Here is a 15902-nt window from a genome sequence, read left to right as displayed (position 1 = left end):
TCGAACCTTACCCTAATCCTAAAAATTAGTATATTTCTATAATCTGGGACCTTCTTAGCTCTATAAATTATATACAACCTTTATAATTACTAAGTATTATTACTAGAAAACCGCCCTTAGTATCTAGCTATTACGCCAGCTCTCTACTAGGATTATACACTACCTTTCTTTTTCTAAGCCTTATACTTTAGCGGATCTAAATATTTTACAGGGTGAGCTTAAGACTCCCTATTAGTTTCTAGTTAGGAATTTAAATATAATACCTTCTATTTCATCCGCCGGGCGTTATCTAACTATTTTAGTATAGAGCTTGCGTTCTAAACTAGTCCTACGGGCAAATACCTTATAAGGATCTATTTTAGGACCTGTAGAGGAATGCTAATAATATAGGATAGATCTTTTCTTACCTACGCGAAACATTACCAGTAATTTAGCATGCTTAGGAAGGTGTGTTAATATTATTTAAATTCTTAAACTTATTTAAAGCTAATTGGAATTTACATTTAGGAAGACTATAAATATTTCCGCGGTCGAATATTTAATGCGGTAGATTACGAGAGAAGAATAGAATGCAGCGAAGGTACCTTAGTCACGGTCTATAATCCTAAAGCAGCAAAAGGCACCGAACTATACTAAAAAAAAAGAAATATTACAGAGTATATAGACTATAATATTCCCGCTAAGTATAAGGTTAAAGTAATTAATAGCTGGGTAAAGCTTGCTAAGTAGGCTGCATTCTAAAAGCGTTAATTACTTTAAGTCCCTCTCTACAACCGGCCCAGAAAGTAATAGAGATATCTTCGCTCTGGCCCTTAGCAACTACCGCGGATATATATATTATTTCCGTATCTTTTACACTATCTTCTATTTTCCATTAATTGCTTGTCTGGATTGCATTATAAATAGGGCTTCCTATATCGCCTATAAGGTTTTTAGGTCCTCTTAAGAATATATATTAAATTTCTAAATTAAATATTATTAGCAGCGCCTTATATATAATAAAATCTACCCTACTTACGCCTACCTAAGGAGCTTAAAGATAGCTTAGAGTTTAGTAGATAAGTGCTTAATAGACTAGCATAATCGCTCCAGGATAAATTTTGCTCTATTAAGAATTAGTTATAAAGTTGCATCTATAATTAAAGTAGGGGCACCTACCTTCTACAGAATATATATAATGTTTTTCAGCAAGCAAGCTTATATCTGTCTCCGCACCTTTCGCATATTAGTTCCAGCATTATTATTTTAATTTATACAACTTTACGATCTACCTACCTATAAGCTTTATTATACCCCTATTTTCCTCCTATCTAGTTATTAATAATAGAGAATATCTATAGCCGAGAATAGCTCCTTAGGTTATATCTTATAGAGTATTTTCGTTACTACGCTGTTCTATAGTTAAAGAATATTAAACGCTGAAAAGTAATTCTAAATCCTTAATAAACCTGTGCGGGGGCGCTTATAAGGGCCTTCGGTATTTAAAGTAGCCGTACTATACTCTAGTTCTTAATAATCTTATTGCGGGTAAGCTAGATTGGCCTCCAACGGGGATGCTGATATATACTTCTCTTAAATTAAGAAATGCCTGCCTTTGCTATCGTGACCTTAAACTCCTGGCAAAATATCTAACCTAGAGGGGGTGGATTTGTTTACAGGTACTTAAGGATATTTTTAATAAAGTAGTTAAATATATTTCGGTGCAATTTGCCGATAGTATAAGAAGTATAAGATAACCTAATAAATAGAAGTATTTCGCAGTTTAAGGAGCGCAATATCTCCCACCGTTTATTTTTAGCACTTATGCAGTCGACTTTATAGAGAATATTAAGAAGCTTTTCTATTTTTTAGGAGTTTATAAAGGTACTATTTTCCTATAATTGTATTACAGTAGTTTTAAGCGCATAATACACCTTAATCTGTCCTAATAATTTTAATATTCTTATTTTCAGATTACTAAGCGCGGTATTATAGAGATGGACTTCCTAAATATATAAGGCGATAAGATCTAATTCCTTATATATCGATTTAACAGTGCGTATAGCTAAATAACAGAGAGAAAGAGTAGACTAACTAGACTAGGGCGATAGAGATTCTCTATTAGCGGGGATAATAAAAATTTTCCATTAATAGGGGGTTATAGAAGTTCTCTATTAACCGGGGGCTATAAGAATTTTCTATTAATAGGGGGTTATAGGAGTTTCTTATTAACAGGAGGCTGTGGGAGTTTCTTATTAATAGGGGGCTATAAGAATTTCTTATTAACAAGGTGCTATAAGAATTTCTTATTAATAGAGGGCTATAAGAACTTTCTATTAATAGGGGGTTATAGGAATTTCTTATTAACAGGGGGAATTCTCTGCCCTTCCGCCAATCGAACTATAAGCTTTGCCTTTTTCCAGCCTTATCTTTTTGCAGATTCTATAATAAACCTGCAAGTTAAAACATCGTCCACAGCCCCCGCATATACTATGCAAATAAACGATATACACTATTTTAACGCTACGCAAGCATATTACTTATATACTACAATTAATATAAATACGCTAAATAAAAGGCTGTATATCCTATAGCCTAACTTAATTAAGCTCTTAAGTATATTAACAGTATTAATATATATAACCTACCCTCTTGCTATAGATTATTAAGGGGGAGACGAATACTTTAGGATATAATGCTTTAGTTGACAAGAGGCTTGCAGGGAAGCAAGTTCGCGATATTTAGAATCCTTCGAGGCCGATTCTAGTTAATCGGCTTACAAGTTCTTTATATTGGACAATGCTGCGGAATACAACACCTATATTACCTATATAGTCTTATTTAATAGAGCGGGATAATATATAATAGAGATATGCTAGCTATAAAGTCCTATAATTATTTAGAACAGTTTATTAGCAATTATCGGTTAATAGTTACCTTTCTAATTTATTCTTTACAGCTTAGGTAAGCCGAAACTTTTACTTACTCTTATTTTCTAACTAAGGTAAGTATAAGTACCCTTTTTCCAGACAATATATTTACATTTATATAAGCACTATCTTCACCAACTCTTATATTCTTCCCCTAACCCGCTTATCTATTATATCCAGCAGTTAATTAAACACTACTTCGAACACTTTAAATCTAATAAGCTAAAAAGGCAGTACTATAACTATTAACAGAGAAGCTGAGCGTAGCAATAGCTAAACTTAAGTTAGCGCTCCAGCCCCTTAAGGCTCTGTGGCTATAATTCCTCTGCGCTCTTTACCGTTATTAAACCCCTCCGAATAGTATACTACGGATTTTAGGCCTTTCTCCGAATACTCTAAACTAGATAAAAAATCTAATAGGTTAGAAGACTAAGCATAAGGGGTTATTTAATATATTTCTTCTTAATTGCTTAGAATAGGATAGGATAATTGTTCTTCCAAAGCGTCCACGGTTACGTGTTGTGCCCCGCATGCCTTACTAGTTCTCCACGCTCGCTGGGTCTAGAGAGGTCTATGTTAAGCATTTAATAGGAGCTATATCTAGTTATTATATTTAAAGCCTTGCAATTCGCATTTTATAGAATATTCTTATATTGTTAATATAACGGGTTCTAATATTTCTATAACTATATAAACTCCTAACCTTACTATACCCTTATATAAGGTTCTAGCTACAACACTAAGTATCTAAAAGCTTACCTGCGAGGTCGCGTTGCTTCTAGAGACTAGTTTAGAAAGTATAGCAGTGCTATTTATTAAAGATAGTATAGAAGTATTTAAGTATAAGTGGGTTAAGGAGATTAATAATCTTACTAGCGAGATTGCTAGGACTATAGTATATTAGATAGTCCAGTATCACTATAACTGTATTTATTAAATTATATTATAGTCCGAGAATATAAAAAAGAGGGTAGCTATAATTGCGGGAGCGAAGATTAGGGTACTAAAACCTAATAAACGTAGTCGGCCAGCGATTCTTTTACAGAGTGCTGGCATACTTAAGACGTTAAAAGGCGAAATTATTCTCCTTCTAGCTTTCCCTATTTCCAATAATATATTTAAAGAAATTCTCCGATATACTAAAGGAATCCTCTAACGCATCTAAACCCCTAATCTTCTTTAATATATCTAAGCCTTTGATCTTCTCTAAACTTCTGCCGATATACTTAAGAATGCGGAACTTCGGCTGCAAAGTAAGGAAATTAAGACGGCCAAGTATAAAACAAAATTACGGTCGGACTCGATTAATATAATTTTTAAAAGTGTCGGCTTTTAAATAGTACTAAAGGCGGTTCCTTTCCTTATAATACCCTTATATATTTTTATAGAGACGACAGAATAACAGGACTGGCCTAAAGTACTAGAGTATAGCAGATAAGTATAGAAGGGCCGTTAAACTGTATATTTAGCGCTAATTAAGATATACTAATATTGGTTTATCTCCTATATCTAAATTATATACAAATAGGAATAAGAGGTTGTTATCTACCTATCTTGCTTTATAAATTAGAAACTAATCTTCTTATATTCTCCCAGGGGAATCTATATTGGCCTGGTGGGAAGTTGTATTCCTTTTATAATAATAGCCGGAACTGCTATATACTAGTTTACTAAGTATATACTCCTAAAATCCTACTAGGGTTAGAAGAGGGATAATAGGCTAAGGGTTAGGTATAATATTGCTATTAACGAATACTTTGCGAGCTAGATAGACCTTATCTATATTATTAAGAGAAACGTTATTAACTATATATCTAAGGGCTAAATATATAACCTTAAGTCTGCGAACTAGTTAGTATTATCCTTCTTATAAGAGAATAAGGCTATACTAGATTATTTCCTTCTTTATAATATGCAAGCGCATTACGGATATAATAAGACTTAGGATAGAAAATTAGGGCCTAAGGCAATTATTATAGTTATATTTTATATAAGAGTCGTCCTTAAGAAAGGTATAGATAGCATTCTAATCCTTATTCTTTAACTTAATTAGAGAGGTTGCAGAAAAAGTGTCTATAATATATTAGCGCATGCGATGCTAAAAGCAGCTTATAGTACCTACTAAGAAAGAGTAATTCCGAAGTATAAGAAATAGACTAGCCCTTTTTAATAAGTCTAGCAATTGCATAATTCACTTTTAAGGCGCCAGCACGTAGTTTATTATAATCCTTCCTATTCTAGAGAGAAACCAATCCTATAGTTTTATCTATAATATTCTGTTCTATCCTAATATCTAGGAGAACTATATATAATAAAAGTAGAATAAGCGCCTAAAAGTTGGAAACTAATATCTAAAGCCGCGTATTCTTAATTAAAAAGTCTGTAATTAAAGCAAGGTTAAAACCGCTAGTAATAAGCTTGTTTAAATATTAACTTTTTAGATTGTTTTTTGCCGTGTTCTAGGTTGCGCCACTAATAAGAAAACGGATAATCTTTGCGTATAACTCCGTACTAGTGCCGAAAATTTCGGCCTATTATCTACTCCACTTAGTAGCCTTCGGTATCTTCTGGATATATGCGGCCCGGATAGCTAGAACGTATTTTCTTAGTCGTTTTGCCTGCGGCTTCCGCTTCTTTATAATCTTAGGCGAGATCCTATTATTAGTAAACTGCTATTTCTTTCTAAACTTAGGGCAATTTTAGCAGTAGTTAAGCAGAGTATTATACACGCTATTAATTACTATCTCTAAATAGTGTACGTTTGGTTTAGAAGCTTAGGAATTGCATAAGTAAGGCTAAATGCGCTAATCTATATACGCTAACCGATTCGGTCAGCGTATATAGATTAGCGTATTCCCTAAACACGGGATATACTCTACCCTCGCCACTATTTTGCGCTAATTAAGCTAAGCTTTCTTAAAACTGTGCTTCGACCTTTTGGAAAAGAAAACTAGTTAGGATTATTTCCTATATCCCCAACGGATTAACAAGGTGTGCCTAGGTCGGAGGCTGCACTTAGTGCTCTATCGCCCACTAATATATTAATAACGCTGAGATAAGGATTAAAAATATTAGTAATAAAGTGCTTAAGCTTATATAGCACTTTACGCCCGACACGGTTAAAACGCCCTTTAGCTCGTTTCTTTTAACTTGTTGCCTTACTATATTACCCCTTACTAGTTGCCTTTTTTAAGCCTAATATAACTGTTATAGATTTAAGTTTTTTCTCCCTTCTAACAGGCGGCGATAATTAAGGCTTCTCTCCTCTATTAGATAACAAACGCAAGTAATATATTCCCTATACGCCCGCGCCAACTCCTATAAATATAGTATATACCTCCCGGCCTATAATTAATTAATCTAACTATTTATAGTATATATTTACAGTTACTACAGATATTAAGGTTGTAATTTTAAAACTTTAGAAAGGAGAATATTATTAAATTAATAAGACTATAACTACTACTGCCGTCCGGGCCAAACTGTAAAGGCTGGTTTCTATTATTTACCTTATTATTTGCCTTGTTTTTTACTTTACTAGTGGGCGCCGACAGGGTTAGGGTTATATATACGGGTTTTGCTGGCGATAGCGAAGGTGTATAAATACTTAGTTTTCCTATAATACTTTTATCTTGCTCTAGTAAACCCTTACTATAGAATGCTGTAAATTTATCTAATATTTAGCTTGCTAAAATACGCAGATTCTTGTCCTCTCTATACTATTTTAAAGTCGTCGGAACTAGATAAGTAATCCTCTGCTGGCTAAACCCGCGCGTAAAACCCGAAATCCTAAAGTGCTTATTTAGATAGATATACACAGTGCTAGGTACCGTAGCGCCCGGGTAAGTGCGGCTTAACCTAAATTATATACAGTCTCCCTTATAACTTAAGCGTTTACGTCCCTAATATTAAATATAGGAACTTCTATTAAGCTCTTAACTACTGCATATCTAATTCTAGCACCCAACTATTAATAATTCTCCGAATTATTATCTCCTGCTATTTTAAAACTCTTTTATATAGTTTAAGAAGGAAAAAGCAGCACTATTAGTTATAAAAAGGCTGGCCTAGAGCCTATATTAGCCGCTATAAATATTAATCTACTGCTTAAGCCTTAAGGCTTTAAGTCTCTATTAGTAGCTTTATCTATAGGAATAACACTGTTTCTCTTATATATTCCTAATTCTCTAATATATCCTGCTCTATTAATATAAGGTGGACTAGTACTGCAGCTGTTAGCTGTTTTCTAGCAGTAATATACGCAATTTAACCCTTTATAGTATTCCTAGAGCTTCTATCCGCTCTACTCTAGTCCGCTAGGCACAGCACCTCCAGCGCTATTTTATAGTTCGCCTCCACTCCCACCTATTAAGCGCGTAGCGTCGCAAACTCTATTACTACAGGAAAGTCTAGCTAAAAGACAGTTAAAATAGGGTTAAGAAGAGGATAATCTAATTATTAAGCTTAGAGGAACAGGAATAAAATAGGAGGATATTGCGAAGCACTTCCCAGGATAATTAGCTATTGCTTGCCGACTCCGATACCAGAATTACCTTAAGAAGCGCGCAGTCTAGAACAAGGAGAAAAAAAATAAGCTCGCGAGGCTTTACGCTTGGTAGGTACCTCCTTAACCACTGCTCTTCGAAAAATATAATACGCGCAACGCTGTAAATATTGTGTTTTACAGCGTTTTTAGTCTACCTCCCTACTTTTTTACTGCCCCTTTACTAACCTATTAAACCCTAGCTAATATACTAAATAGATTTAAGAACTAAATATAGCAAAAGGTTGCTTCGGAAATGCAGATCCCATGGAGGTCCGCTAAGAGCATATACTGGCAGCTGGGCGAGCAAGAAATAAGCGCCCGTGCTAACGCTCCCGTTTTCCAGCTCCACCCTTCCGCTACTAGTATACCTTCGCCTCCTAGCGGCCGTCCTGTAATGCTGTATAGCACGCCGGCAAACATCCTGCAAATGCAAAGCCTAGAACCTAGGCAATATTATTATCCGCACCTACTATACTATTAACCGCAACCTTATCTCCATTACCAACGCGCTAACAGCAGGCCCGCGCCCCGCTTACGCCGCTACAGCTCTTTTAGCGGCCGCCGCTCTAACAGTTTAAGATTATAATCTACCCTGCTACTACAACTGGGTCCGTAATTGCCGACCCGGTTGCCAGTGTCTAAGAGTAATTTAGCAAGTAGTAGTGGCGCTAGGACAGCACCGGTGCTGGAGACGGAGCAGAAGAGGAATTAAGAAAGTGTTGGCTTTATTAAACCGTATTTTAGAAAAAGGAGGAAGATTAAGAGGCCTGGGTCTGCAGATATAAAGGGTGGGCTAAGAAGCCAGCAGATAAGGAGCCCGGAGAGTATATTGCAGCGCAGTAAAATAGAAAACAGGATAGAGAGTAGGACGGAGAGTAGGACTAAGAGTAGGACGGAGAGTAGGACAAAGAGTAGGACGGAAGAGGAAGAGGTAGAGTTAAAGAAGAAGTAATATTATCTGGCTAAGTTATACATATCCTCCTAGTCCCTATTCTATATCTAAATAGCGTGCTGCCTTCTAGTAATATAGCTATTCCGTTTCTATTTTGCTTTTATAACTTACTATACTTAGTCTTAAGCCGTTAATATTAGAGGGTCGCCTTCCTTAAGCACTAGACTACCCCCCTAGCGTTCTTCTATATCTTAAAGACCCTTATTATACTCCTATATTAACCCGCTCTAAAATTCCTGTCCGCTTGTAAGCTATATATATATGCATTTTCTTCTCCTATTAATAAGGCCACGGATATCTATTCTTAAGTTTCCTACCTTAATCCTTTCTAGTATAGAAGGCCCTGGTGCTTTACTATATATATATATCCTAAGTCTTGCAAGGCTAAATCTCTTTACGCTCTACTTAGGTTGCTTTCTATATTATTACCTAAATCTATAATATTACAGGATACTACAGAGCTTAATCAGCTTTAGGCTTTAGTACCTTAAGCCCGCATTCTAAAAACATCCTCTTATCTAATCGATATTCGACCTAGCAAAAGCTTAATAGGAGTGAAACCTTCGTCCGGTTAGGCATTAGTATTTAGCTCCGCCCCACCGAAACAATTCGCTATCCCGAGTAGTTGTATACTTTTAAAACCTAGCAGCTTATTTATAATATAGGATAACTTAACACGTTGCAATTTTATTAGCGATGCAGACCTTTTTCTTAACAGCGACAAAGCGCTTATTCTAGAGGAGGCACTATTACCGCTAAAACTGCAATTACTAGTTATACCTCTATTAAGAAGAAAGTAGATCGGTCGCGATACCGTATATTGCACAGCAGAGTGGCAAAGAAGGCACTACTAGAGATTAGCGAAAATTCGAAAAAGGGGGCTAAATAAAGCCAGAAATGCGAAGTATATATACCTTAATCGAGGACGTTGGAAGCCACTGCAATAGGAATCGTATAAGCAGGACGTGTTTTATATTATAGCATGTGCTCGGACTTATTACGTGATGGAGGTAGCGTAAGGCTTAGCACTACTTTACTCCTTCTACTCGGAGACTAACTACCTGCTTAACCTTGTACACTTTCTTAACCTGCTTATTTTTCTTTGCCTACTTAGCTGCGCGCTGCACAGTATATAATAGCTGAAATTCTTCTTTAATCTACTTAAGCCCCGCTATAACAACGCCTGCATTTTTGTCTAAACCTATACTATTTCACTTACAGTCTTTTTATAACTATATACCTTATTACTTAAACCTTAACGCAATAAGAATTAAAACTGCAGGATAAGTCTCGAAATTAAGACTCGCTTTTAGTATATTGTCTAGCTTACCACCCTCTATAGGTGAAACAAAGCGTGTTTAATAAGCGCCCGCCTAGATTAAAGTCGGTGACAGAAGGCCGCTTATTGCCTTTTACTTTGTCCCCGCCTATTTATAAAGGTCGCCCTGCCTCTAGTAGTTTAACCTATTAACCCAGCTTAATATACTATTTCTTCGTCGTTTTATTAGATTTTAGGAGCGACTACTAAATTGCCTCGAAGGCTAGCCTCTTCTTATACTCCTAAGCACTATATATCCCTGTTAAGATTAACCTTATAATACTAATAAGCTGCAGCCTTTCTATTCTATCGTTACTATTCTTAGATAGACCAGCCAATTCCAATATCTTACAGGCCTTACCACCGGCTTCGCCCATTTTAAGGGACTGTATTTAAACAACAAGTGCCGATATAAGTGGATTATTAGTCGGACGAAGGCTTACTAGACAACAACAGGAACAGCAGATTACAGGATGTCTATTCTAAACCTGTGATTAGTTACCTTGTCTAGGACCGCCAAAGCATGTGTCCGTATCTCGTAAACCACTCCGAACCGGTGGAAAGCATTTAGGCGGGCGAAGCCTTTACACCCTCACCGCTCCGCCGACGAGCATTTTTACCAACATCGCGGTCCGCTAAACTGTCGGATCGGTATATATACGCTCAGCAATCCTAACAACTAGATACAGGAGTGCGATATATGCAGCAGGGCGGTTAGTAGCAGCTTACAAAGCTTACTACACGGGTGATTTTTAGTATATTAGTGGTTTATAACTTACAGAGTAATTTCACGGTTTCTCTGTCTTTTTAATTATGCTAAGCACACCTAAACCAATATAGTACTTTAAGTATAGCTACCCTGCACGCGCTATGCATATATAGTACCTAAACTTCTTTCTTAATCTGCTGCAGATTAAGCTATACTACAGCTGCGTTCTGCCTAAACCTGCTCTATTCTATTTCACCTTACAGTCCTTATACAACCGCACGCCTCGTCCCTTAACCCTTAATCCACACCAAATCGCGTAACTAAGCAAACGCTCAGAAACCCTAGCAATGGCAGGGTTACTGCGTTAAGACCAGGTAAGGCGCAGCTAGCATCCCTAACCGCCCATTATTATCGCCCGCAAACTAACCTAATTACACCCAAGCCAGGTCCCTAAGAAAGGGCTAACGCCAACCTTGCTCTAGTAATGTATAAAACTTCAACACCCCTAGTTTTTATAATAGATACGGGTAATATACTGCACCTAAGATTCCCGTCTAAATAAGAAGGGGAGCTGTCCTATAGCTCGCATTTAAAATTACTTAACTCTTTCCACACTACTAGAGATATATAATTACACCTAGGTTTACTATAAGTGCTCTTATCTCCGCTATATAGTAAGAGTATGGTGTATAAAATACTAGGAGATATATAAAAGATACCCAGCAAATATAGTTGCTATATAAAAGCAAATACCCAGCGCATTTTCGTATAGCTAACGCTTTCTCTAGAGAATACCGGCTTAATAAGAACTGCGGTTCGTTACAACTGTCTAAATAGCAACTTAAGTAAACTAATATAAGAATTCCTCTAAGGCGACTGCAAAGACACGGCCTTAAAGTTAAAAGCACCAGCAGGCCGAGCCTCAGGCAAATAATTAAGTCTCTTTGCGCTGGATGGGAATTGGTAAGCTCTAATAAGACATTGAAATCTAGCGGCTAACAAGGCTAAGGAATAGTGCTAGAGCAAAATTATTGATTACCCTGCTGTGGCCTAGATGAAGGCCGCTGAGCCTGTAAATGTGGTCGGAGAACTAGTGTGGCATGCACATTGGGGTGAATTTCGCGATGTGTATTACGTAAGCGAGTACGCAAGGCTTAGCACCACCTCACTTCTTCTACTCAAAGATTGCCCACCCACTCAGTCAACCTTGTACACTCCTTCAACCGCTTGCTTTGCTTTGCCTACTCTGCTGCACTGCACAATACCGTTTCTGAAGATGCGGAAAAAGAGCCAACCCTTCTAGCTCCTTCGATCTCGGCAGATCTGGAACGTCTGCTGGGAGAACTTGACAAAAAAAAAGAAAATTGTCGTGTTTGCAGGTGCAGGAATGTCGGTGTCCGCTGGAAGTACGTCACACTTTGTCGCTATTTCTAGCATGCACTAATGGTCGCGTAGTTCCTGACTTTCGATCTTTCAAGGGAGTTTTTAAAACTCCCTTCGGTTCTGACATTTTCAATCGTACTATATACAATACCGACGAAGGTACGGCTGCGTTCTATTCAACGATTACGGATCTCTATGCGCTTTGTAAAGATGCCAAACCGACCGCATTCCATCGCTTGCTAGCCAAGTTGGCCGAGGAAAAACGCCTTCTGCGCCTGTACACGCAGAATATCGACGCTATCGAAAGATTGCTACCCCCTTTGTGGCCTATTACCGTCCAATTACACGGCAACATTCTAAAAATGGGTTGCACGAAGTGTAGCGCAATCTTGGATTTCAATCCAACCGTCTTTGAAAGCACGTCTCCAGTCCCGTGCCCTCAGTGTAGTAAAGTACAAGAAAGTCGGGTTATAAACAAAAAGCGTCCCCGTAAGTGTGGTTGGTTACGTCCTCACATAGTGCTCTATAACGACGACAACCCGGACGAAGAGAAGATCAAAGCGGCGCTGAAAATCGATTTAAACCAGCGACCGGATGCCCTTTTTGTCGCCGGCACAACATTAACAATCCCGTCCGTCATCGAATACACACGGGTAATGGAACAAGCTATTCATAGAAATAAAAAAGGGCTCACCGTATGGTTTAACAAAGACATAGCACCTCCCAATTGTGGCGTTGAATGGGATCGAGATGTGCGCATGGCATGCGATGATATCGCCAATATAATGCTTTAGCGTAGGCGGGCTCCGCGGCCTTCGAGGCTGTCATTTGAGCCACACCATCAATACACCCTGTTCATTTTGCGGCCAACAAATGACGGAGAACTTTATATCCGCCCACGACTTTCCTGCGCCGCACTGCTTTATCGCTGTCTGTACTTCTGACCACTCTCCTGCGGCGCTCTCCACTCTCCCTCTCCACTCTCCCTCTCCACTCTCCCTCTCTACTCTCCACTCTCCACTCTCCACTCTCCACTCTCCACTCTCTCTCTCCACTCTCCACTCTCTCTCTCCACTCTCCACTCTCTCTCTCCACTCTCCACTCTCCACTCTCTCCACTCTCCCACCCTACACCACCAAACAATCGTCCATTCACTGCCCCAGCAACATGGTTCGCAAGACATCCGCCCAGGCTTGCGCCACATGCAACGCGTTTAAGAGGAAATTCAAGGCGTCGGGACCACTTCATCGAGCTTGTGCGACAGGTAGTTGAGGCTCTCCGCTGTGGCGGCCACACCGACATACAGTGTTGACTTTGGCACTGGCCATGGAGTGGTGCCGGCCGCCACCCAGAAGATGGGCACTGGACAAGGGATTACCGCCGGTGTCGACGTGGCTGCCGCCGTCCTAAATCGCGACGGCAAACATCTCGTCAAGAAGACGGGTTTCTCGGCCCTCGGCAACATACCGGGCAAAGACCGCGTGTACCTCATCCCTTCGGACGTCTTCGGATGTTATAGCACTGCTACAATCTCCTTCGATACGGTGGATAGGGCAGGCAGGACGGGGCCAGGCAGTTTCAGGGGAACCCGCTGAGGCTGCACAGGCTCCTCGATCGCAGGACCAGCGTTGGACTCAATGAGCCAGACTTCTTCACCAGCGAAGCTCGCAGGTGTTGTTGCTGGGCGCATAGGCAGGTCAGCGAGGCGGGTGGAGCGGCGGGTGCCTCCAACGCGAGCCTCAGGCGCCGTCTGTCGCCTTGCGCCCCTTTCTCGATCGTTGTTGCCATCCATCTCGACCGTCTTCTGATTGTGCTGGATTTCACCCAGAATGTGGCGGCGTTTGCGCTGGTGGGCAGGATGAGCATGGCGGTCGTGCGCGAGGGATGCACCATCAGGAGGCGGGGTCGAATCGCACCGCGACAGCTAGGCAGCGATGTTGGACCATGACTGCTGGGCGGGAGCATGCAGGCGATCAAGCGCGTCAGCGCGCAGCCTTTGCCTCTTTCGGGGGGCGATTGATGCAATTAGGGGGCTTGTCATAGTGTGTGGAGGGTGACGGATTAAGCATCATTTCAACAGCAATGCCGATCTGGACGTTGCATTAACAACAAGACTTACAGAAAGAATTCGCCAGGAAAACGGGGAGACGCAAAGCGGGCTATATTACGTGAATAATATTAAAGGGAATTAAACCCCTGTAAAGCAGCAACGATTTTGCTTAGAGATTGCAAGCAAGAAAGTATTATAGCCGCCGCATCCCACCCAGCTTTCATTCCCTCTGTTAAATCATCTTCTCAACTCGCACTCTCTTAGTTAAGATCTATTAGACGTTCTTCCTTTCCAGATCCTTCCTTCTGAAGTTCTTCCCCCTTAGGCTTAAAATTAAGAAAGGATTCGGCTGTTAGATAGCGGAATATCATCTTAAGTATACTGTCCAATCTATTGTGCCTATCCTCCGGTCTGAAGTGCAGTAGAATATCTCTAGTATTTATATTAACAATAAAGGCTTCGTATTTAAGAGCTTGGTTTCGAAGGTATCCTAGTCTCGGCTTGCAACTATTCCACTGCAGATTTAGGATAGTGGCAACCTTAAGCTAATCTAAAATGCGTTAGCAATCCGTTAAAGAAGGGAAGATAAAGGCGAACCTTTAATTAGCTTGCAATATATATCTGTTTCCTTACTTCTATAATCTTTTGGAATATAACTTATTTTGTTGCTTAGCTTAAGGGGATAGGTAGAATAGAACCAATTTATAAATGAAGAGCGGAAGAATAAAAGGTCTATAGTGCCTACTTATCTCTCTGGCTGGGAAAGGACTAGAGCGCGGCCGCAATAAAACAAGAACTATAAGACCAACTGAAGGAAGCTTTATATAACGGGGCATTAAGTTTTTAGCCCGCTATGTGGCTCGGCAGCCGTTCTAGTAGGACATTACGATATAGAAACCCTTCTGCAGACGAGCAAGGATTGACCATGCAAGTGGGTAGCCACGAATTTTGGAGCGGGTCGCGAATCTGCAGGAGTGTAATAAGGGTCTTCGAGATGCAGCAAAGGTACGCCGATGGTTAAGTTAGCGACTATGCTCAGGGCATTGTGTATTACGAGCGAGGAGTTGAACAAGCTAACGGGTTCCTTTCCCTTCATATAGCAGGCTTGGCCAGAGGACAACGCGCCGACGGTAAAGGGAGGATGACATACTTCTTAGCGCGCTAAATCTACCACTTCGACTTCCGACGGAACAACGTTTACCTATTTAGATAAGGCGAATAGGAGACGTGCTTCCAGTACACCAGCATCTCAGCATCACCGTACTCTGCAGCCACTAAGATGGAGCCAAGCTGTACTAGGCTGGCAAAGGACACTTACCGTAGCAATCATAGCTTTCGTTGTGGGAGATTTCATGTGGTTGTTAACAGAGTAAGGTTGGGGAAATTCCGCCACCGTGCATATTCGGCATAGCGTCGAAGTGCTCGGCTCGCTGATAACCCCGTCTTATCGTCGCCGCCGTCTCCTTCTCTCATCGCCGCCGCCGTCCCGTCTCTCATCGCCGCCGCCGTCCCCCGTCTCATCGTCGCCGCCGTCCCCTTCTCTCATCGCCGCCGCCGTCCCGTCTCTCATCGCCGCCGCCGTCCGTCTCATCGCCGCCGCCGTCCGCCGTCTCATCGCCGCCGCCGCGGTCCCTCTCTTAATGACTCGCGAGGCGACGTTCGTGCGGTGGTGTCGCGGGTCGCGCGAGCTGTAAGTTGCAATAAAGGGTTTTTGGCGTGTTCAACACCTGCACGGATACTGTTTATGCAAGCAACAATATCAAGATTTAAAACTTTCTTATAGTGATATTGCAACATGACTTCATGCTTTTCGAGGGCAATTCCGGTAATATAACCGCGATTGACGGTACATCTATAAAATCTGATAAGATTTAGATGGTGGCGTTGTTTAAGAAACTCCAAGACCTTTACTTCCTTAAGAAGCATTCAGGGCAAGAGCTTTGTCTCTTCTTTATTGTCAAGATATAGTAGTTTGGGACGTTTAATAAAGAGATTCTGTCGATCTGCATCTAAGACAGTGGAGATAGACAAGGTC

The 15902-nt window shown here is 40.2% G+C and overlaps 4 protein-coding genes across 4 annotated transcripts; 3 read left to right on the top strand and 1 right to left on the bottom strand.

Moving 5' to 3' along the window:
- Positions 1 to 721: 721 nt before the first annotated feature.
- Positions 722 to 874, bottom strand: BDZ99DRAFT_402634 (uncharacterized protein; the record flags this gene model as incomplete). Its single annotated transcript, XM_033716298.1, has 1 exon — positions 722 to 874. A coding segment is annotated over one exon (153 nt), but the record flags the coding sequence as incomplete, so codon positions are not given.
- A 6819-nt stretch (positions 875 to 7693) lies between these two features.
- BDZ99DRAFT_402534 (uncharacterized protein) lies at positions 7694 to 7936 on the top strand (the record flags this gene model as incomplete). Its single annotated transcript, XM_033716292.1, has 1 exon — positions 7694 to 7936. A coding segment is annotated over one exon (243 nt), but the record flags the coding sequence as incomplete, so codon positions are not given.
- A 3552-nt stretch (positions 7937 to 11488) lies between these two features.
- BDZ99DRAFT_504287 (DHS-like NAD/FAD-binding domain-containing protein) lies at positions 11489 to 12611 on the top strand (the record flags this gene model as incomplete). The annotated part of the gene is made up of 4 exons (XM_033724032.1): positions 11489 to 11569; positions 11738 to 11840; positions 11890 to 12306; positions 12337 to 12611. 4 exons carry the CDS (start codon positions 11489 to 11491, stop codon positions 12609 to 12611), a joined length of 876 nt encoding a protein of 291 aa, XP_033568752.1.
- A 2109-nt stretch (positions 12612 to 14720) lies between these two features.
- On the top strand, positions 14721 to 15831 carry BDZ99DRAFT_504286 (uncharacterized protein; the record flags this gene model as incomplete). Its single annotated transcript, XM_033724031.1, has 4 exons — positions 14721 to 14872; positions 15105 to 15236; positions 15279 to 15557; positions 15651 to 15831. 4 exons carry the CDS (start codon positions 14721 to 14723, stop codon positions 15664 to 15666), a joined length of 579 nt encoding a protein of 192 aa, XP_033568751.1. The 3' UTR covers positions 15667 to 15831.
- Between the last annotated feature and the right edge of the window lie 71 nt (positions 15832 to 15902).

Source organism: Mytilinidion resinicola, assembly GCF_010093595.1.
Source record: "Mytilinidion resinicola strain CBS 304.34 unplaced genomic scaffold BDZ99scaffold_36, whole genome shotgun sequence".
Classification (NCBI taxonomy): Eukaryota; Fungi; Ascomycota; class Dothideomycetes; order Mytilinidiales; family Mytilinidiaceae; genus Mytilinidion; species Mytilinidion resinicola.
The sequence above is the reverse complement of the archived record's forward strand: the minus strand, read 5'-3'. Positions and strand labels throughout refer to the sequence as shown.